Source organism: Crocodylus siamensis, chromosome 3 (assembly GCF_052110815.1).
Source record: "Crocodylus siamensis isolate JL-2025a chromosome 3, ASM5211081v1, whole genome shotgun sequence".
Taxonomy (NCBI): Eukaryota; Metazoa; Chordata; order Crocodylia; family Crocodylidae; genus Crocodylus; species Crocodylus siamensis.
This window is the reverse complement of record NC_143397.1, coordinates 143,114,594-143,137,864: the sequence shown is the minus strand read 5'-3', so window position 1 is coordinate 143,137,864 and position 23,271 is coordinate 143,114,594. Positions and strand designations below refer to the sequence as shown.

General features: G+C 39.2%; 1 protein-coding gene across 1 annotated transcript in view; it reads left to right on the top strand.

Moving 5' to 3' along the window:
- GMDS (GDP-mannose 4,6-dehydratase) overlaps positions 1-23,271 on the top strand; it is a 583,437-nt gene that overhangs the window by 232,402 nt on the left and 327,764 nt on the right. Inside the window, exons 5-6 of the mRNA XM_090039384.1 lie at positions 1,749-1,941; positions 2,800-2,904. Of these exons, the coding sequence (XP_089895510.1) occupies positions 1,749-1,941; positions 2,800-2,904 (298 nt within the window). The remainder of the gene's footprint in view (positions 1-1,748; positions 1,942-2,799; positions 2,905-23,271) is intronic.

Genomic DNA, 23,271 nt, shown 5'->3' with positions numbered 1-23,271 from the left:
TTGCCTACTTATTTATTTCATTGAGATTTCCATTTTCTCCATAATATCGAGTTTTATTAACAAAAAACAAAACAAAAAAACACTGGCAGCTTGCCTCTACAGCTGGGGTGGGCAAATGCGGCCACCAGGCCATTCTATCTAGCCCACAGGGCCCCTAAAAAAATTTAGAAAATTAATATTTAACTGCCCCTGCCTGCCTGTCATGTGGCCCTCTATGGCTTGCCATAACTCAGTAAGTGGTCCTCTGCCCGAAATAATTGCCTCCCCTGCTCTACAGAACTGAAATAGCTAAATTAACTAATTTTAATTCATAGCTTTAGTGATTTCTGTGCACCTCTGTGTGCTAACATATATTTTGGAATAAGAGTGCCTCATTTTGAAATAATGAAGTCAGCCAAAATTCAGGTTTCTGCCAAAATAACTAGAGGTGTGAATTACAACTGATTTACTTATTTTGGTTTCAGTTGCTGTGTCTCTAGCTATTAAGACTGTATAAAACAACTTAGAACGTGAAGGGAATGTAGTGTTTTCTGGATCTCAAAGCGCCCGAAACAATATCTGAGAAGTGTGAACTACCCTGTACCTCAGTGGGATGGTAGTTCAAATGTCTCGCTATGGCAGTTTAAAAAGTCTGTTAACTATTCATGGTATTGAATACAGTTCTGCTCCATCTGCTGTGAATAGTGTCTCTTTTTGGTAGCATGAATTGATGGCATGTGGGAAAAAGTCAACACTTTTTTTCTAAATTTCAGCATGCAGCCAAAAAGCTTGGAAGGGTGGAATAGAATCTAGTTTTTTGAGCTGCCCAAAATCAGTCAATGGCTAGTGGCTTGTCCTATAAACCCAAATGGCCAGCCTTTACTCCCAGAATAGCAAAGGCCAAGCTTTTCTCTGGCAGTGAGTGTAAACTAGGCAGTCTCCTGCCTGGCTGTCATGGCTTATGATCCTCCCTCTCTACAAAGGAACTCCTCCCTCTCCTCCTCCTCCCTCTGGAGATATTCAAGCAGATACAAGATACCATCAGTAACATGGTACTTTTCCCAAACATCTCCACGTGGCCATGGCAACTAGAAACAGTATATATGATGCACCTTAACAAAAGCTTGGGATCTAATACCCTAACACGGCTGACCCCACTGCACCTGTCTTTTATGCTTCTGCCTTAATCAGACCTACACTAAAACAATTATGAACTCCATGGGGTACCCCAGGGTAAACTATTTTTTATTTCTGCCCATGCTGTGAAAGGCTCCTTATTTTGGTATTTCAAATGGCTGGGACCATGAGTTTTTGGGAGAGCTTGAGAAAGGAACACCACACTCCCCTTCTCCCTACTGAAGTTCTCCAAAATTACCTGGGACCAGTTGTCAGCTATTTTAGACATTAAAAGTAAGTCACAGCTCTAATGCTTTGTCTCACAACCATTTAGGGCTGTGAATGCCAGTAGGTAGCAGATCCCTGGTTCCCTGTGCTTTCTTCTGCTCTTTAGTTGTGTCATCAAATTGCAGAACATTGCGGGGTGGGGTGTGATTAGGGGTAGAGGCAAGTTTTGTTTTATCAGTTCATTTTGAAAAATAAAGTGTTCAGCCACTGTTTGTAAGTTTAAAAATTGAATTCATCCTGAATTTTGTGTAGATGGCTCTGTTACAAATATAGCATAAATGTGATACTGCTGTGCATACTTATAGTATTTGTGGTTGCCCAAAATAAATGTCTTTTGTTTTTATTCTTCTCTCTCCTCCCCCAAGATTTCTTTTGACCTGGCAGAATATACTGCTGATGTTGATGGAGTTGGCACTTTACGGCTTTTGGATGCTATTAAGACATGTGGCCTTATCAACTCTGTGAAGTTCTACCAAGCCTCAACCAGTGAACTTTTTGGGAAAGTGCAAGAAATACCACAAAAGGAGACCACCCCTTTTTACCCAAGATCGCCATATGGTGAGTATTCTTAGCGTGTGTATGTCTGGCTGTCCACTGTGCTCATGTTTCAGGGCTGAAGTAATTTGGGTGTGAAATTTAAATGAAAATAGAACAAAAGTGACTAGACATGTTTAGAGGCATACCTTTATGAATTACTATATAAAAAGCATTTACTGCCATTGCCTGAGGGCTGGAAATTACCATTTCACTTCACAAAACCTCGTTCATTCAAATCTGGAATGGAGAATTCTTTTCAAAAGATTCAGGGGAGGAGTAGTCCTTTCTTCATGAAGGATTGTAAGATAGCACTGAAGTGATAAGGTTTCATATTTTTTGTTGCCTAAATGAAAATCTCCCAAGAGCTCACTTGTCTCATGAACTTGCATTAAATTTGAAACACTTATTAAAGCAATGTGCATGGAAGACTATAGTGATAAAGTTTCAAATCAGTTTGAATGCTAAGGCACCAGATTTTCTCTCTTATTCCCCCAATGTCATTTTTTTTTTATTAGCAGAGGTCACCACAGTGGCATATTTCACACGCTCTGGCTGTGTTAATTATATTGTAAAAGAAAAAGTGCTATGCTTGTGTGTGCATAAGAAAACAAGTGAGAGGTGCTTAAACACTTCCTGACCAGCACTACAGCTATATAGAAAAGACTATTTTTTCATTCAGTTACTGTTTATTAGGCTGGATTTTTTTTCATGGTGAAACATGACACACTAAGGGAATTAATCAAACTCTAATTTTCTTTGTTGAAAGGTGGAATTTATTCACTCTGTGTATATGTAGTAGGTGTGCATATGTGTGTATTTCATATATATTTTATACACAAGCATTAGGGTATGTATATAATATTTTGAATTTTTTTTTAGGAGCAGCAAAACTGTATGCCTACTGGATTGTGGTGAACTTCAGGGAGGCCTACAATCTGTTTGCTGTGAATGGCATTCTCTTCAATCATGAGAGTCCCAGGAGAGGTTAGAAAATCTTTGAAAAACTCTATTACCACCCCATTGTACATCTGAGCAGTAAAAAAGAAGCAATATATCCACAGGTTTCATTTAAATTTACCAGTGTTCTAAAGCAGAGGTTTCTAACTCCCAGCTTGCTTGATGTGTTTATATGACCCCCAAGATAGACTTAGCGTCTGCAGAATGCATGCCTTCACTTTCAAACATAAATTCTATTTCCAACCCCTTTTGGTTTTGACTTTATCCTTCTGCATACAAACTAAAGTAGTACTGTCCTAGATTAATTGAAACAGTCTCTGTGAATTTACATATTCACCTTGATAGGTGTGTTAAGGCTAACTTGTAAAGATGATGTTTAAAAGACCAGTATTTAAAATGCTAGAGTAGGCAATTGCACGTGGAGAGGAGGCAAAATTTAATGCCTACTTTGCACACAAATAACAAATAAAGGGGTAAAAATAATAATTTTTCAAAATTCATAGGTGCTGAATTCATCCTAATATGTATAAGGTTGTGGATTAAAGAACCCCTCATTTTCTGTGAAAGTTCTTTCTCAGGGCTGCAAGCTGGATCTTTTATTGTAATACCAGTTAGTCCTTAATACCAATATGAAGGGGTAGAATACAGAAGATTGTATAACCATTTAATAACTATTTTCTTCCCAGTAAAAATAAACAGTTAATACTAATTTGGAATGTAAATTACGCGCCAGAGTTTTCACCACAGCAAAAATTTTCTACTACCCATAAACTTCTAGAATTGTATTCAAGTGTACTGTTTAAGAAAATAATTGAATTAAAACAAGAAGCCAGATTTTCACTTTAGAAACGTTTTCTTGTTGTCTGTCACTAACAAAAAGTAAATCCAAGTTATAGGGAAATATAATTACGTAAATTCCATTCTAGCACAAAACTCTATAATGATGATGATACAGACATATATCATAAACTATAATTGCAACTCAGTTAGAATAGTGTAGATCCCAGGCACGTTTAGGCTAGGGACAGAAATTGCACATAATCCGACTTAAGTGATCAGAAACTGATTTTAAACCTGTAACAGAACAAAAACTCAGTGCACATAAACCAGTTTCAAAATGCCTAAAACTGATTTAAGATAAACCTGGTTCAATGCAGTATCAGACTGAACTGATTTGGGTCAAACCAGTTTATGAAACTTCGGTCCCAGACCCCCTTCCTGGGTCAAGTTAAATCACAGTCCCCCAGCATCCCAGCATGCTTTCCAGCCCTGGGCTGGGGTGGGCTGTCTCTCAGTCTCTCTGCTCCCTAGCTGGAGCAGTGAGGGCTGGCTGACGAGGGAGGCTGGGGCAGGGGGAGAGGGGAGCAAGCCCAGCTGGGGATGCAGTCCAGTCTGTGGCGGGGAAGGGAGGGACATTCCCTACTACAAACCCTGACTGGGGTCTGGGGCCAGGGAGGAGGGGTTAAACACCCCTTCCTTTGCTCAAACTTACTGCTAGCTGCAACTGTGGACTACAAATCTCAGAGGCACCAGGAAGCATGAAGAGGAAGTGATAAGCAACCCTGCAGAGTCCTGATGGTGTAATTCTGGACTGCAAATCCCAGAGACCTCAGAGGCAGCAGGAAGAGGAAGTGAACACACAGCCAGAGAGCTGTGCTCTAGCACCCCCCAGCTTCTGGGCTGAGCCAGTGCAGGCATGTGGTGTCATTTCCTAAATCAAAAGTAAACGTCTGTTCACTTCTGTTTCAATTTAATCTGTGCAGTTTAGCCTAACCTGCAAAGACTGAATCAATTCAGCCTCGGGTTGTTTTAGTTGTCATACTTAGCCTTAAACACAGCTTTTGCAATGGTCATTTTTGGGGTCATTTACTAATGTACAATTTGGTAGCTTATCAGAGCTAGAATCACTTTCTTACTGCACCAAATCCTTGACTGCTGCAAATTGATACCACATACCCACTTTTTTGTAGGACTGCACAAGTGGTGCAGAACAACAGAGAGTCAGCCACAATCTTTTACATCCTTTGGTACCAGGTTAAGGAAAAAGTACATATTTAAGAAAATTGTTAAATTATTTAATTTAATTTAACTCCAAATTATTTGACTTTTGTAGAAGTAAGCACTGTCATAGACTTTCACTAGAAACAGTATTCTGGGTTTTTATAGTAATTTGGCAGTTGGATTGACACAATAGTGTTTAATTACTATGAACTGCAAAGTAAGATTGATATATGTGCCAGGGGACTCAAGCTTAGTATGTGGAAGATGTTCTCTGTGCAGTCTAGTGTAGGGCGTGGGCATATCATTGCAGGTTAAATGACTACTGGGGCCCTGATCCTGGCACTTGTCTTTATGTGCCCCTTTTAAATTGGTGGTGCTCTATGTGTCGTCACCACTCTATCCAAGCATTGTATATGGCAGGATCCTTACAATTCCATGAAAAATTCCACTCAGTTTTCCCTAGAGAAAACACCACCAAATTATGGAGCTGATAGAATATGGCTTAATTCCATTTCTATACCACTGCAATGCAGTTGGTCTTCAGTGACATTTAAGTGGTACAAAACCCGAATAAAGCTGTATTAAATAAAGCTCATAGTAGTTTTGTTGATCACATTGACTTTTGGATTCTGCAGTTCACCTTTTGTGCATTTCAAGCCCTCTATAGTTTCACAGTGTTAAATAGCTGCATGATATTATCCATTTGCATACCTGATTTATGGGGTGATGAGTGTATACTTTATGCAGTAGTAAACAAGTCACTGCAGTATACTCTAATGATGTCATGGGATTTGATACTAGGAATATCCAGTTTGCTATACATATTTTGAGTTAGTACAGGGTGATACAACTGAAAACAGATCAGCCAGCATAAAAAATGGCAAGAAAAAAATAAAATCAACAATCTTTTTGTATAACAGGACAAGCAATGACAGATTCTTGCATTTCTGGTATGCCTCAAGAATTAAAGGGTCAGCAGTACATCATCTAAATTCATTTTCAAGTCAGAATGCCTTCTAAAAACTGTTGCCATTTTGAAGAAGAAGAAACATTCATTCTTGCTTTCAATCCATTAGGCTGTACTGGCATTCTGTTCCAGCTTTGAGACCAGTCCAATGCAGCTTCCAGTCCTAAACCTCCTCCTGATACTTTTAACGTCCCTAAAGACATTGCAAGTTTGTGATTTGAAGTTACAAGCGTTGCTTTTACTTGGGGAAAAAAATCCACATTTACCATGAACAGGGAGCCCTTTCTTAGAAATGGATTCAGCCTTGCTCCATTACAACAGGAACATAAGCAATGAAAGTAGCAGTAACCACAGATTGGTGCCATTTTGCTACATTTTTAGTGTCAGAATGTCTAAAAAGAGCTAAAGTAACTTTTTAATAGCCATTCATAACTTTTATAACTTTACAAAGATAACAATTTGTGTTGTCTGGGAAGGAAAAGGTATAAAAATAGTGAAAAATGCCGGGAAGTACTTTGCTTGCCAATTTAAGAGGTTGGAAAGGTAAAAGCAGACAAAACTGAATTCCTTCAAATATTGTATGGTATTAGTACTGTAGGTTCCGTGTTCCACTGAGCCATTAAGAGACAATTCGACATCGAGGGTGGTGTTGGAATGCATCAAGCTTGGGGGTCTGTGGGAAGCAGTGTGCCCAGTGATCTGATGAGGAGTTAGACTGATGTATGCTAGGTCCCAAGGGCCTAAGTCAGTCAGACAGTCAAAAAGCCCAAGGCTGAATTGATTCAGTCTTTGCATGTTAATCTAAGCTGCAGAGACTAAATTGAAATAGAAGTGGACAGACATTTACATTTGATTGAGGAAATGCAGCCACATGCCTGCAGTGGCTCAGGCCAGAAGCCAAGAGGCGGTAGAGCACTGCTTTCTGGCACCAGCATGGGCTGTGTGTTTCTGCTGCCCCCCAAGGTCTCTGGGATTTGTAGTCCAAAATAACAGCATCAGGACTCTGAGGGTTGGTTGCTCATCTGTTCTTCCTGCTTCCAGCTGCCTCTGGGATTTGTAGTCCACAGTTGCAGCCAGCAAGAAGTTTGAGTGGGCGAAGTGGTCTTTTAAGCCCCACGCCCAACCACCCCGGCCCCAAATGCTAGTCCCAGGGAAGCAATCCCTTTCAGCTAGGGAGCAGAGGGGCGGGGCAGGGCAAGCCTTGCTCTATGAAGCAGACAGCACAGCCCAGCCCAGGGCTGGAAAGTATGCTGGGAAGTTGAAAGACTGTGATTTAACTTGAACCAGGAAGGGGTCTGGGTTAGAAGCTTCATAAACCAGTGTGACCCAAATCAGTTAAGTCTGATACTACGTTCAACCAAGTTTATCTCAAATCAGTTTCAGTCATTTTGAAACTGGTTTATGTGCACTGAGCTTCTGTTCTGTTACAGGTTTAAACCTGCCCTTTTGGCTAGGGACAAACATTACACATAAACCAGCTTAAGTGATCAGAAATTTTGTTAAACCTGTAACAACAGAAGCTCAGTGCACATAAACCAGTTTCAGAATAACTGGTTTAAGATAAACCTGGTTGAATGTAGTAGCAGACTTAATTGATTTGGGTCAAACCAGTTTATGCACCATCTGTCCCAGACCACTTGCTGCTTTAAGATAAATTGGAGTCCCCCAGCATCCTGGTATGCTCTCTTGGTTGGGTGAGGCTTTCTGCTCCATAGCAGGGCTGGCCCCTCCCCTCTGCTCCCTGGCTAAGATTTGCCGGTACAGCAGGATCTGCTGACTTCCCCATGCCCCCCCTTCCTTCCTCTTCCCCTCCCCTCTCAGCACTTGCTGCTTAAGCAGGGATCTCTTCCTCCTCTATCTCACAGCATGGACCATAGTTAGCATGTGGTATGGTTGCTAATGCTGTATAAGGCTCCGGCAGAAAGTGCAGACACAGCAGGGCCTGCCTGGCTTCCCCCTGTCTTAACCCCCTCCCTCCCATCTCCCAACCCCAGTGCCAGGGACCCAAGGCATGTGTTGTGCTAGCTAATGGGGAGAGGTGTCTGGGTGTGAGTCTCCAATTTCACTGGGACAGGCAGGCAGACAGAGCAGGGCTTTTGGAGCTAATCAACAGGTCAGCCCAGTAAACTGTTTAAGAAGTTTGAAGTAATGGGAAAGAGACCACTGTTTTGCTACTGTTATCAGCCCCCTGGCTGGCTGGCTTGCCTGTCGGTTTGCTGCAGACAATCTGAGGAAACAAGGAGAGAGACTGAAAAGCTGTGTATCACCAACAGATGCATGCACTACACGCCCGCCCCCTTGCCTCAGAGTGCTAGCCTGGGGCTAGGGACTGACAACAATCCTGCCCCTTGAACAGCAAGTGGGGAAAAGCCTGTGACTGTGCACACAGACCTCCCTAATCAGAGGTTCTGCCAAGGCCTGGCCATGCCCCCCTCAGCTCAGCTCCCTGCAGAAGGGAAGGGAGGGCTGCTGTAATGCCTCCAGGCTTCTAGCTTGAGCCACTACAGGAATGTGCCTGAATTTCCTCAGTCCAGAGAGAATGTCTGTCCAGTTTCCAACTAGTTCAGCCTAGCCAGGTTAGACTAACCTGAAAAGATTGAATCAATTCAGGCTCAGGCTTTTTGAATGTCTGTCCCTAGCCATTGTGTTACAGAGTTGAACTGATTTCCAGTTGCTTATACTTTTTTATATGTTATTTCTGTCCCTAGCCATTAGTACATTGTACCTTTGAGTGTTTCTCGTGCATAAGTTTTCCACCTGCGTAGTGTTCCGCACATCTCTCTTGAGCATCTCCCAGGCTTGCTATAGGGCCTGTATTTGCAGAGGCAAAGTTTGTAAAAGCCTCTGTAGTAGTCTTGTGGGCTGGCTTCTGTGCATCCATGTTGTAAGATTCACACTAAATGAGGAGGGCTGACAAAATGCATTTCAGTGTACTGCTAGCCTGGTGTTGTGGGTTGATCAAGTACAGAATGGAGGAACAAATAATAAGCCACTGGCAAATTTGTCTTCCATGTTGACTGTCTCTGATTGGTCAATGGGTCTGACCTGAACCAAGACAAAACTGGGAACAGCTGAATTCTCTGTAACCTTTTTCCTTAACATTTCAGATATCAGAGGAATGGAGAGTAGATAAAAAGGTTACATTGGGAATCCAACTAAAAAAACATGGAATCCTCCTCTTTTGCCTTGATACAGGAGTTTGGGGTCCATATTCATTGGGCTGTGGGGTTGCTGGCACTATTTTTGTTTATGCAACACCTCTATTCTGGGTAAATAATGTGAGGCAATTCAGCATGATTCTCAGGAGCATTAAAATCCCCAAAGGTCAATCTATATAATCAGTCCTAAATTTAAATGTATTTTGATCTTGTCACTTAATGAGTCATGAAATGGAGGGGAAAAAAGGCCTGAAGGTTTATTTAAAAGGTAGCCCACTGGTTTGAATTCTGTTTTAAGAAAATGGAAACAAATACTTTGAAAAAAATCCTTATATAGAAGGGCCATTAAACACTCCCAGAACAAGCTTACATATCTTGGGCCAAAGAAAAGAAAAGTAGACTTTTTAACCAATGGGTCCCGCAGTGGAATAATCTGTGCAGAGGGAAACTTTCAAGGAGTATATTTTCTGCAGATGAGAGGTCTGATTCACCATGGCATCAAAACAGCTTTATACTAGTTGTCTTTTCTAAAGTTCCTCCGTGGTAAAAACAGCATTACACAATATGAAATCTAACCAAAAACCTTCATATGAAGCCATAGGAGAAATTGTTTTTCTTGTATTTCAAGCTGTTGGAAAGAAGATATCTTTATTAAAGCGTTTTATTTTCATTTTAAAATAAATCAAAACAAAAAAGTTCTTTGTCATCTCCATAGTTTTCACAATGCGTTTAAAAAGGAGTTTTAGTAGTTTTAATAGCTAACACCATGACACCTGGATAATAATGTGCAAGTCTACTCAGAACACCTGAGGTTTACTGTGCAAGTCTACTCCTGGATAATAATGTGCAAGTCTGCTCAGAATGCCTGAGTGTCTTAATCTTAATCTGAGGGGTTTCCTACTCCTCAGAATTACTCAGATTTGAGGGTAACACGTATTTCGTGAATTAGCGTCTTAGATTCTCTCTATAGCCTTTACTTCTGTCTTCCTTTTTTGCTCTGTTGAAGTACAGCCACAGCAACAGTTAGTAAGATGTGAAAGTATACTACAAATTTGAACAGTTAAAAAGCAAGCCCACACAATGAGCTTATGTTGGACATCTTGTTCTGACAGCCCTGGTGACTTAAAAAAACCAGCAATGATAAATTCCAGGGTGCTTGAACCTGCTGTCTGAGCCTTGCATCTCATTTTGAAAACAGTGCTGCAACATCAGATTATACAAATGCTGGGTCCCATGGTCATGTGTTGCAAATGTATGTTTAATAATAAATAAATAAATAAAGGGTTACCAAATCCCTTGTGTCATATATAACAACACAAAAAGTTAATGTTAATAAGGGAAAGGATGTTTTGCAAACAATCATTGAGAGGTTTTTCCCCCTTATTTGCATATGGCTATTGCCTTTATCTCTGTGACAGTTACTTTATGGATGATATGGGGTATTTTTCAGGAAAAATGCTGGTCAGATCTTCAGCTCATGGTAAATCAGCATGGCTGTGCTAAATTGAGTAGAGCTATGTTGATCTATACCAGCTGAAAATTTGGCATGCAATTTCCAGTCTTGGACTGATACTCCACAATAACTTGGGTATAGCTTGCTTTGTGTGAGAAACAGGTTAGTTGCACCATTAAATTCTCAGGTCTGATTCTTCCTGTTACCTTCACTGTTTTTATGTTAGTGTATGTCATTTGACCTAGGGTGGATTTCTTCTGATTTATACTATTGTGTAAGGAGAGCCAGCTCTTCAATATTTTAGCTATTTTTAATATGTAACTATGATATTCACAGTATTTAGATAGTATTTTTTTTGTTTTCTATGTTAAGAGCTAGGATTTTGCTTTTATTTCAAAGTGCTTCCCAGGTTGCAACATCCTGAAGAAGGCTCAGAAAAACCCTAAACATACCGTGCAAGGTCTCTCTGGCACATGCCATGTGTGTGGCCAGATAATATGTTTTGCCATTATTATTTGCTAGAGTTTTGTTTTTCACTTTGACTGGTCCTAGAAGGGCAAATGCAGCAGTACTATAATTGTGATCTTCAGACAGGCACTGTCTTTGCATCTGCAGAAAGCTGGCTAGCTCTTGTTTCCAGCAATGGGACACCAAAGAGATGGAAGTAGAATATTGAAAAGAAAGTAAAAGTGGACAACTTTTTCCAAAAATTAACCAGAATCCTGGCCCCCCCCTCCCCCCCGAGAGTGATGTATAAGAGATTGTTAAAAATTACAGCACTTCTTCTAATATTACTTTTTAGTATGTGCAGCTGCAGTCATTGGTTTTATGGTATTGAAAGGGAAAGTAACTGAATCATTAATTCATATCGCTATTAAAAAGCATAGTATTTGAGTATTACAAGCTTGGGAATCCTGCTCTGCAAAATGATGCAAATGAGAATTTTCAGCCACTGAGATTGTTTGTTTGTTTACTTTGATGCTCAAGTGAATACCCGGTTCATTATGCAACAGAACATAAGTTTTTCAGGGAAAGTTAGGGCCTGATCCAAAACTCATTGAAATCTCTGGAAAGACTGCCATTACTTCCGTGGGATTTGGGTTAGACTTTTTCTTACTGTTGTTTTTAAAGAGCCAGAAAGGAGACGTGTTCATTAAACTTTTTATTTAAACATCCTAGCTACAGAGGAGATGTGACATGTAATTGGCTTTGATGTTTCTTCTGAATCTCTCTTGTTGGTAGTGTTGTTTCTTTTTTCTCCTTATTCCCCCTCATTTCTTGCTTTCTAATTCTGTGTAATAATGTTTATGTATAAACGTCACATAATTTCTCATCTCCCTTAATGTGTCTCTCTACTGTGTTCTATGTAATTAATACTCCATAATATATGTATTATATATAAATATATATTTATATATATACATACGAATACATACACAATATGAATAACATATAATATGAAATATTAATTACATAGAACAGACTTTTGTGTAATTAAAACATAAATATAAATACAGTATATACTGTATTTCATGTTGTATAAGTCAACCCCACATTTCTGATCAAAAAAGTTACAATTTTTGTAGATCTGGTGCAGAAGCCGACCCACATTTTATATTGAGTCATTTGTAAAAAAAACTCCATGTACAGTAAGTATTCTGTTGTAGCGGGAAGAATTCAGAATGAACCATCACTGCCATGATTGTTTCTGATGATGGTTATGCTAACTATCACAAGCCGCAAGTTATATTCAAAGAACAATTTCCGGAGCATAGTTTAAAATCCCTCAGTCATTTTAATCTTCAGAAGTGTCACGCCCAAACAGTTCCATCCAGCCATCTAATGTCCTATGGATCTTCAACAGTGGAAGTTTCAGCATCTTCATCCTCGCTTAGATCTCCATCATGCCACAAGCAAAGAGAATCGTTGCATTTTTACACAAAGGGGTAAAAACAATGGTCCAGTCATAATGGATATTATTATGGTAACTGATTCATGTAATTAGTGTGACTGTGCCTCATACATCCAAACTATTATCACTGTCTTACTGTGTGATTAATTGTAACACATTTTTAAGGCTGGCAGCCATTCTTTGCTTTGCTTTGACTGTTTCAAAGATGAACAAACTTTGAAATGCAATATTTTTTTATTTCAAGGTATTGATATGGTGTATAAGTCGAGGTGAATTTAAGGGTAAATATTTGGCTTCAAACTTTGGCTAGTACACTGTGAAATATGATGTATTCCACATATGTATAACTTCATGTGCACACACATATACACATATATATAACTTTATTACATAGAAGTGGGAGATATATATTATCACCCCTCTGATTTATTTTATATATATATGTATATATATATATATCAATCACACACACACACAATGTAAAATAAATATAACTTCACATATATTTATTGTTATATACATATATGTACACAGAAACATATATACATTCACATGCATATAATATGATTTTTTTTATCCAATTTACAATGGCTGTCTCCAGTTAGATTTTGGTTTTCAATCAGTTTCCCAATCAAGGGAAGTGATTCTTTCACTCTATTCAGCACTGGTGAAGCCCTCACCTGGAATATTGTGTCCAGTTTTGGACCCCATGCTTCAAGGAAAATGTGAACAGTTTGGAAAGAGTCTAACACAAGGCAATAGAAATTATTAGGGACCTGGGAGGCAAGACGTATGAGGAGAGACTAAAAGAAATAGGGTTATTTAGCCTGAAGAAGAAAAGACTGAGGGGGGATTTGATAACAGTCTTCAAATACCTGAAGGGCAATTATAGGGAGGATGGAAATGGACATTTCTCTGTGACTGTAGGGGTCCAGACTAGAACCAATGGTATCAAGCTGCTTATGTTGGAGATTAGGAGGAACTTTCTGACTACGAGTGGTCAGGCACTGGGACAGTCTACCTCAGGAAGCTATAGATTCTCCATGCTTCAAAACTTTCAAGAGCTGGTTGGACAGATACTTGGCTGGGATGGTTTAGTTGGGAATGATCCTGCCTTGAGCAAGGGGCTAAACCAGTTGACCCAGAGGTCCCTTCCAGCCCTACTTTCTTGTGATCCTGTAATTTCCTTAACCTTTTGAATATTTGGCTCATTTAATCCTTCAAAGCAAGATGTTTGCAGTGTCCAGGATAATTTTTTTTTTTGGCTTTTACATTGTGTTAGAAAAAGTAATAACTACTGTGATTCTGTATGTGACATCATTTTCTAGATCATTCAGTAGTGGAGCTTTCTTTCCTCTGATAGTACCCCAGGTAGAACACTTGTCATCACACAATTACTGTATAGCCAGAGGGAAAGGATATAGCCGTTCATTTCTCTGATAAGTCTCAGCGAAGAAGGAAACTGCAGGGTGTTATATTGCAGGTTGAGGCTGTCAAAGTACTTGTAGTCTGATTAATATAAAAAGAAGTCATGGAACTTAAATGTGTTGGAGGTAATATTCACTTTTGTGTTTATTTGTAGGTTATCTCGATATAGCAGATTTTTTACCACTTGGGGGTGCGGGGGTGTCTTTAATAGTGATTTTCTTTTACAACCTTCCATTCCCCCTTCTACCTTTCTCTTAAAGAGGACAGTCGCACGTGCTCCTGAAAAAGTCCAGAAAATCCCTACAACATGACAGCTGGGTCTTCTGAGTCTCCCAAAAGATGAGCTGGCCAGCTTTTCCAAGGTTTCTCTTTTCCCTCTCTGTTTCCCCCCTCCCAAATGAGGAGAAGAACTGGATGTCTTCCCCCTCCCCCACTTCTCCCCACCCCCAGCCTCATTTTCTGCATAAGAGAAACCTGGCAGCCAACCCCACCATAAAAAGCAAGGTGTTAACTAATTCCATTCTCTTAGAAGACACAAAGGGACCTTATGACTAGTGCTGCTTTTATTCCCTAAACTCCTTATGTCCATAGGACTTAAGTATATAATATTTTCTATGCAAAACTTCTTTTTATCCTATGTAAATACAAAATTTCCAGATCCATTGAGTACAGTTCTGGTCTACTAAACAGCCAATTTATATCTGGTCCTTGACTGTTTGCTTCTGATCAGGTTCAGTGGGTAGCATGTATGTTTTTTCTACCAAGCTAAGCGAATGCAAAGTACTCCTGGCAGCAAATGTCAGATGATTGCCTTTTTTACTTATAACCAAATATGTGTAGGAAGGAGAAGGAAGCCACATCCTATTATTAAGTATGATCCAGCTATGTATTGAGGAATGTTTGATGTAAGGTGCCATAACCAGTAGAAAAGAAGTTGTTCAGACAGTTGTGTATCATTTTGCTGTCAAGATCACATAATACATTTTAAGTTTGCATGTTTGAACAAAGAAAGCATGCTGTGTCCCAAAGACATAAATTCTTACTGGCTTATTTTCCTTATTCCTCCAAGTGATCCAGGCAGGCGACATCTTACACCTGCTATTAGTCAACTGCCAGTGGAACTAAATGCCCTATATGTGGGCAAATAGGGTTTTCAGTGCACAGACAGTTTAGGAGGAATAGTGAGAAGACTGCCAGGTAGTCTCCTATCTATTTATATACATCGATTGCCACCTGATAGGTCCAAATTAGTTAAAAAGTTATTTTAGCTAATTTTGCTGCTCATGAAGCTAACAGTAGCCAGCTAAATAATGTTGACTGGCTCAGTTAAAATACCTTAATCTCAACTTTCATCATCTCTGCTTCTTTTTTTTTTACTCAATCACTACTAAGCAGGGAAATGTGATTATTGCAAAATATTCATTGATTGTTTTATGAAAAGAATGTTTTGCAAGTAACTTCAATAGGCTCAAATTTCAAATAAAAAAAAATGAGGCTGCAAACATTTACAGACATGCTTAACTTTAAGCATATACATTATACAACTGGCTTCAGCTGAACTACTTACATGTGTAAAATTAAGGATTTTGAATGTTTGTCTTGGAAGATGAGTCTGTATGTCACATAATGTCATCACCAAACCCTATCAATTGTTATATTTGCCACAATAATCTATGACAATCTGTTCTGCATCTAAGTATTTTAGTCTATCTTCTTTGCTTATCTGCTTTAGGTATTTTTGAGGGACCTATCACCAGTTTATCTAAGTACTTATGGAAATTACAAAAAAGCAGTCATTTTTTTGCCTGTGGGTTTAGATTTTCAGAACAGCTGTGTTCACAATCCAGAGCTCTCCTCAAGCAAATTGTTATCTTATCAGATACATCTTCTTGCCATTAAATCATCCATTCCCTTGTGGCTCATTCCGTGCTGAGAGGAAAAAAATGGAATTACAGTTTCTACACTTTCCTCTGATTAAAGTAAATATTTGTTCACTATACAGCGTAAACTAATGAATGATGAACACCAGCAAATGTTAAATGCTATGATTTCTTATACAGATCTTGCCACGTAATTCCTAACATTTTCTAGGAATATATTTAATCTCCTTTAATATTTCCAAATTTCTATTTTGAAAACTTTGAAGGATTTGGTGAAATTTCAAACCAAAACTTTAAGTTAATGTTTTGTGAAAGACCATTAAAAAAAAAGTAATCACATTTAAGGATTCCTGTCAGCAATGATGAATGATGCAGTTAGGCCACATACCTAATTTACAACATTCTTATTGCCTTTTTAATACATTGAATCATGGCAGAATTTCTAAAAACATCATTCATGTTTGATGGCTTCTTCTCTACTGTCTTGCACTTTGTTCAGTTGTTCAAATCTGTGCCAGTTGGATTTGGTGATCTCTCACCTATTTTCCACTTCGTTAAATAAAAAAGCAAACTAAAGTAAAATGAGTGAAGCTTCATTGTAATCCTCTTTTCTTACGTGTGTAATGCTTTGTACTGTCTTACTAAAGGTGGAATAGAAATTTTCTTTGCTTGGTCACAGTCCAGAAGTAATTTGTTTGTAAAATATGAGGGCCTGGTTATGCTTTGCACTCTAAGCTGCTCAAATGTTGATTGATGTTAGTCCTAGCTTGAGTTTGGAAGAATCGCACCTGAAGGTTAAAAACCTTCTCTGACTGTTTCCCACCTGCACAGCTATGACTTGCTGTGAGAGGGCTGGTGAGAAGGGGCCTGAACGGCTTCTATCCCTGCTCTAGGTCGAGGGTTGAGATGAGTTGAGGGTGGTGGGGGGGAGGCAGGAACATGAAGCTGGGAGGCCAAGAGTTGATGGGATGTGGTGGGAAAACAGTGGTTAAATGAAGGAAGTCAGCCACTGAAGGATAAAATAAAAAGAAGATAAAATTAATAATTTAAGAAGAAATAAAGAAGTAAATTAAGCAAGGTCTTATGTTTTAACAAATTGGGGTGAGATGTGGGGGTGCTGGTCATGCTTCCTGGGGTGGCTTGGACGTGGATGCGGTGAGGGAAGGCATTTTTGAGGATGCTACTGCCCTGACCTGGGAAGGAGCCCAGCTCATGGGGAGCCAATCTAGCCCCTACCTTGTTCCCCTCATTCTCCCCAGACCTGACTCCTGGATCTGTCTGTGCTCTGCGACCTGGCTAGATAGCATGTTCTCTGCAGGCTGTTTGTGGGGGGTTGCACCCCTGGGGGTGGAAAGGTCACACCCTCAGGGGTTGAAAGGATAGTTGGATTGGTGTCAGAATTGCCACCTGGGCAATAGAGCTCAGAGGATTAAAAGTTTGTCCATACAAAGCAAGAGGTGGGGGAGAGACCCTACCTCCTAGGATGCTGGAGGATCACAATTTGTACAACTCATCTGTGGGGAGTGGCTACACTGATGGAACACAAGCTGGGTAACATAGATCAGAGAGAAACCTGCCCTGGAGTGACGTAACTAAGCCACCTAAAGTTTGCTTAAAATTAGTTTCAGTTGTTAATGTGTAGATAGTGCAGGGGTTGATTGCTTCAAAAGCTTCCTCAAATTAATGTGTAACAAGGCCCTGAGAGAGAAAGTGGTGTGAAGCTTAGTGAGGGGAACTGAAATAGAAAAATTCCTGTTCAGCTTGAAATAAACTAAAGTTTCTTGAGTCACCATTATTCACTAAAAAAATAGCTGTAGAAGGAATCTTCAGATTGAATACAAAGCTCTTCCTCCATTGAAAAGAATTCCTTGTTCGAGTTTGAAATGATTAATTGAAAAAGGTAAGGTTATAAGTAAACAATACTGCCTCAGTACATCATCAGATTTTACTACAGTGGCAAAGAAAGGAAAGCTGGTTTGACCAAGATCACATAATTAGTAAGGGCCAGAGCCAGAAATAGAACCCCGAGGTCAGATCCTTGGTTGAATGCTTAGAAATGGAAAATGTTCTACCTTCTGTTGAACTAAATCATACTAAATATCCCCAGGAGGCTATAGTAAGAAAACACCATTTGGGTCTAAAATTAAAAGGTTGTGAACCTTAAATGCTTTATTCCTTCTGTATATACACTTGTGTGTTTTTTTTATATAAAGTAAAATCCATCTTTGGCGAAAACACTCTTTGCTAGCTTTAAATATCTGCAAATCTAAACAATGGGACAGACCATCAATTCTGGCAATTGCATACTCCAAATTATGGATGTATTTTGAGCATTTTAATTCCTCTTTGCTCCCACAACATCTTTTATTTTAAAGTATGTGACTATTAAACATGTTCCCTATATATACTGCTACCTGTACATGCCTTGCCAACTGTACTAAACTGTTTCTTCCTCTTGGTTAACATTTCATAGGAATTGGAATGTAACTAAACATTCTGTTGATTTGTTATGTTCTAAATAACAGCTTGAGAAGTTTTGCAAAATCTGAAAAAATCAATAATCAATTTTAAGCTAATGACTTCTTGCAGTAAAGAAAGATTCTTTGGATGTAATTCTGAAGATTCATGCTTACTGCTCTGTATATTAAAATTGTATTACTGTGGCAATTCCGCAGTAAAACTAATTGAGCTCTGTATGTAAAGAGCTGCAGCGCATGCAGGAGTAACACTTAAAAGTAATGAGGGGGCTCTGTTGCTCATTAATTAAACCGTTTAGGGCCTGGGTATGTGACTCATGGAAGCCATTTCTCCAATAGCATGAAAAAGGAGCAATATATGATATAGTCCACTATATTGCACAGATATAAATCCCACCTGAGTATTTTTGTATATTCATTCCTCTCCCAAGAGAGCTGTTTGCTAATGCAAGTAATCTATTACTGGCTCCCCCACCACCTGGTGGTGACATGCAGTAATAGACCTATTGTAACATCTGTTCCAAGGGAGCTGGTTGTCTGTCCATTTGGACATCAGTGTAACTTGCATTTGTGTTCAAAACCAATGTAAGTTCTACCAGTGGTAAGGTGTCATGTGTTCAGGACCTTAGTCAACCTTCTTTTTCCTTTTTGTACATGTATGTGGACAAAATTTTACATGATCGTGGGGTAAAGATTGAAAGTATGTTGGTAACTGAAGAGCAAAATCACTTAAAGGAATTGTATTTATCTAGACATAAAACACTGGGAAGTCAGAAAAGTCAAATGGTGTGTTTCACTTAAAAGAAATCACAGGTAAGCTACACAATCTCAACGCAAAACGCATTCGGTGTGGGTTTTTCTGAAATATATTTTTCTTTCAGGATAGAACTAAAGCTTTTGTTGGCTTTTTTTTTTCCTCTCCCCCCACTTTGCCAGTGTCTCAGCTATAGTCCTTATTTACCTGAATCTAAGATTACTTCAAATGTAAGACATACCCCTACCCCCAAATAATTAGATTGTATACATGGAATAGTTTCATTTTTCAAATAATTTCCCATGTAGAGAATCTAATTAGTGGAAGGTTGTTTGAAATTTGTCCTCCTGCTATAGCTATAGCACAGAAAGCAGCAGTGGGGGGGAGGGGTGTCCAGAACCCTCCCCCTTGTTCTCCCATGCCTGTCTCATGCCACGTGCCTTCCTGCCACATGGTCCGCTGCTGCTTCCCCCACTCCTGCTGCATCTCTGCTCCAGATCAGGGCAGTCAGCAGCGGTTGTGGCCCCTCCTGGCCCCAGCTCAGTTAGGGAGAAGCAGCGGCAGCTCCTGGCCAGACCAGGTCAGGAGTAGAGGAGCCAGCATTAGAGCAGGAGGTAAGCGGGGAGGAGAAGCTGATCTACAGGGCAGGTTGCAGGTAGAACAGTAGGTGGGGAGGAAGGCACAAGCTGGCAAAGTATAGTGGAGCAGGCTACAGGTTTCCTGTTCACCACAACGGTGAGCTCCCTTCCCCACCAAATAAAGCATTCCTGCCCAGAGCAGGTGGCAACTCGGGCTCCAGGTTCAGCACTCAGCCTGGTGCCAAAGCCAGAGCGGAGCTATCACCTGCCCCAGGTTGGTATGCAAATCCAAGGCACGGCTTTTTTTTCCCCATGCTGATTGGGTGCAGGGTGGGGAGAGGAGCCTCATTTTGGATTTAAATAAATATGCTATTCGTTTTCTAAAGACAAGGGAGTAGATTGCATTATCTCTAGTGTTACAATGGCTCTTACCTTGCATGCAGTTTATTTTATTCAAATATAGCATATGCATGACATTCTGATTAATGTTAACTACACAGAAAAGCTGAAGAGACTGTGGTGTTTCATTTGTATTATCTTTCAGGAAAGCTAAATACTTAGTAAATTTCTTTGAGAACTTAATTTTAATTCATTTTTATCTCAAGCTAATTAGTATATTTATTTGCTAAATTTATTCTGTTTTCAAAGATTATTTTTTATAAGGTTGGATGGGACACCCCACATTTCATACATAAAAAACCCCACAGTATAACTCCACTTTCAATGCAAAAGAAAACTTAGCTTCAATTATGGTGTCATAGTCAGTGCATCCTTAATGTGTATGGGCTGTCAGAAGGATTCCTAAGATAAAATGGTCTTTTCAACAAGCTCATATTTAGTTGTGCTCCAGTAGGTATGTTGGCCTCTAGTTAAAACCCTGAATGATTTGAACTTTAATGTTTGGCAAGCTGCTTTGTCTACTTGCAGCAATTTTTTAATTAAGTGACAGACTACTGATTTCAACATAACATTGGTACTTGCATCTTGTGTACCATAATCATAATAATAAGATAATATTGTTTTTGTTGTTGTTGTTGTTGTTTAGATTTATATCCCATGTTATCCAAAAAGGCTCAGCATTTGTACTTTAGTTCAACAGAAACAGTGTCTATTTGTTTTTGGCAGAAAGGGTTAGTTAGCTATGTTAGCCTGAATCCAGGCAGAAGCCATGGTAGAATTTACACCTTGTAGACTTAAAAAATCAGAGATGTATAGTATGTATGAACATCTAGCTGGGGTCATTTGACCCCAGTACTCTTTCCTGCCATGGCAGGGGGTCGGACTAGATGATCTGCTCAGGTCCCTTCCGACCCTACAAACTATGAAACTATAAGTTTTTGTGAGCTCAAGCTCACTTCGTATTGGTCTTTGGCACATTAGATTTTTTCCCCAGGCTTTAAGAGAAGGGATTGATACAGTGTGTGGACTTTTTATAGGAGCAGGTATGAAAAAATTAGATGGCATTGATAGTCTTGTTGGGTTAAATTATTACTTGATTATGGTAGAATGTAATCTTCTATTTCCTTTGATTTTGAAAGGTTATAGTTCTCTTTTTTTTTCCCTGGGTGTATAATAAGAGCGGGGAGAAATGCATTTTAAAAATCTAAATACAGGTGTACAGGCAAGGAAAGGGGAGAAGGAGTATTGCTCTTTTGAGGGCTTAAACTAACTATATTAATGCAATATTTGATCCCAGAGAGGGAAAGAAAAATAGTTATTGAAAACAGTCTAAGTAAGTGCTTTATGAATTGCATGATACTACTCACATACTGAGGCTAAACCATTTTACTCTCAATATGAGAAAAGCTCTGGTAACCTCAAAGAGGGGGCTGACAGAATTCTGCTTCCTTTTACCAGCACAGCTCAGGCAAGTAAGGATCATATTTGATTATTTTAAATAAAATGCATCTTTTTGCCACTTTCCCTATAACTTAAAAGACATGCCTTTAACATGGCATGTGAGGTTTCCTTGAAAGTGTCGGTAAAACTGTGGGATGGAAGATGGCTCCGGTGCTGTATTTTCTTCTTGGCATGTCATAGGAACACTGGCATTCCAATTTTTAAAAGAAGGACTTGGCATGGGGCACATGTGCCAGCTTTGTTGTTCTAGCAACATTCTGTCCTCAACTCCTATAAGAGTGCTGTTTATGCTTCTGGAATGCATTTTCCAAGATACTTTTAGTGTCTTGATAATGTTGTATTCTTCTCTTATCTTCATGAAAGCTTAAAAAAAAGAAGCTGTTAATTAGTTGCCTTGTTCACAAAACTGTGCTTGTCAACAGAAAAATGTGTTTGCAACACATAGTATCTATTTTTTATGCATCTATTAATATTTATTGTTTTAAAAACATCAGGGCTTACTACTACAGTTCATCTTTGTGTTAGGACGATTTAATGACAAAGTTTTCCCCACAGACCTTGCACAATTTAATAAAAACATTTAGACTAGATTGGTGCAACAATAACCCATACAAAACCAAACTAGAAAGCTTGAGTTCATCTACCAACAACAGTAGGCAGACGCTACCTTTCCCATCTAGTCCATCAAGGCCAGGTATAGGGATTACACTTTTACCAGTATAAGTGATTAGAAACCTGTAACAGAATAGAAGTTAGGCATACAAAACTGGTCTATACCCGTAACAGAACAAAAGTTCAACACATATATATTGGTTTAAAAATGGTGGAAGCCAATCTAGATTTGCATTCCCCTCAACCCTCAACAAAGGGCAAAAGTGTGTTCTGTTTGCTACCTATCTATAATACACCCCTTACAGAAAACTGGATAACTTAGATCAATTCTACCGTAGGCGTCTTGAATGTCTCTACCTAGCCTAAATTGGCTATGCCAGTATTTCTAAAGAACTGGCAACAATTTTGATCTTGCTAGTGAATCCAAGTAATGCAGCCAAAAGCATGTCAAGAATCAAGCAAACCAATAACTAGCAGGTCATTATTTTATTTATGCTTCTATCTTATAATGATGTCTTGTTGTTTCAAGAAGAGCATCCAGCCTTAAATTGCTCTTAAAGGAAAATTAAACTATACATTCTGAAATCATAGGATGAAGTCATTCTGGGTTCAAGTTCATTAGTATACTTGCTGTTGTTGCACAACATCATTTTATTTGCAAGTCTGTGAAGTGTCTCCCTTTCCCTTTGTATTCCACAAGAGTTGGGTGCTCTTTCTGGGTTTGGTGTTGCAGTGACATCATCTGGTTTACCATCGGATTTGTAGACTATGATAACTCCTCCTCAACACCCACAATAAGAAACCACAAAGTTGACTTGCTTTGATATTTATTCTTCTAAAAAAAGTTTGAATCCTTATGTCTGCTTATAGATCAAATGCTATTTAAGGACACATTTAGGGACTGTTGCTATAAAAACTGAATTAATCAAGATTTATTTATTATGAAAATCACGTGATGCCTCAGGTCCATTAAAGCATTCAAGTGAGCATGATAGCAATATTAATATTTACTCTGAAGAATGTGGTATCATAAGAAGTCCTGATAGGGTTATCATATTTTCCAACACTTGCCCCTTCTAGCCATAAGAATCCAGATTTAATCTGTCCCCTGAATGGTGCAGACAGGCAAAGTAAAACGTCTCTTCATTAGAACACCATGTCCCGCAGACAGTGCTGTCCTTCTGCTTTCCTCAAGGTATGAATATTGTCCTTGCCTCTTGTCTAAAAAGGACAAGGCAAGTGTTTGGGATGCCATCAGGTGTTCTACAGGGCATCCCAAAAGGAACGTGTATGCGCTCACCCACTGAAAAGAGT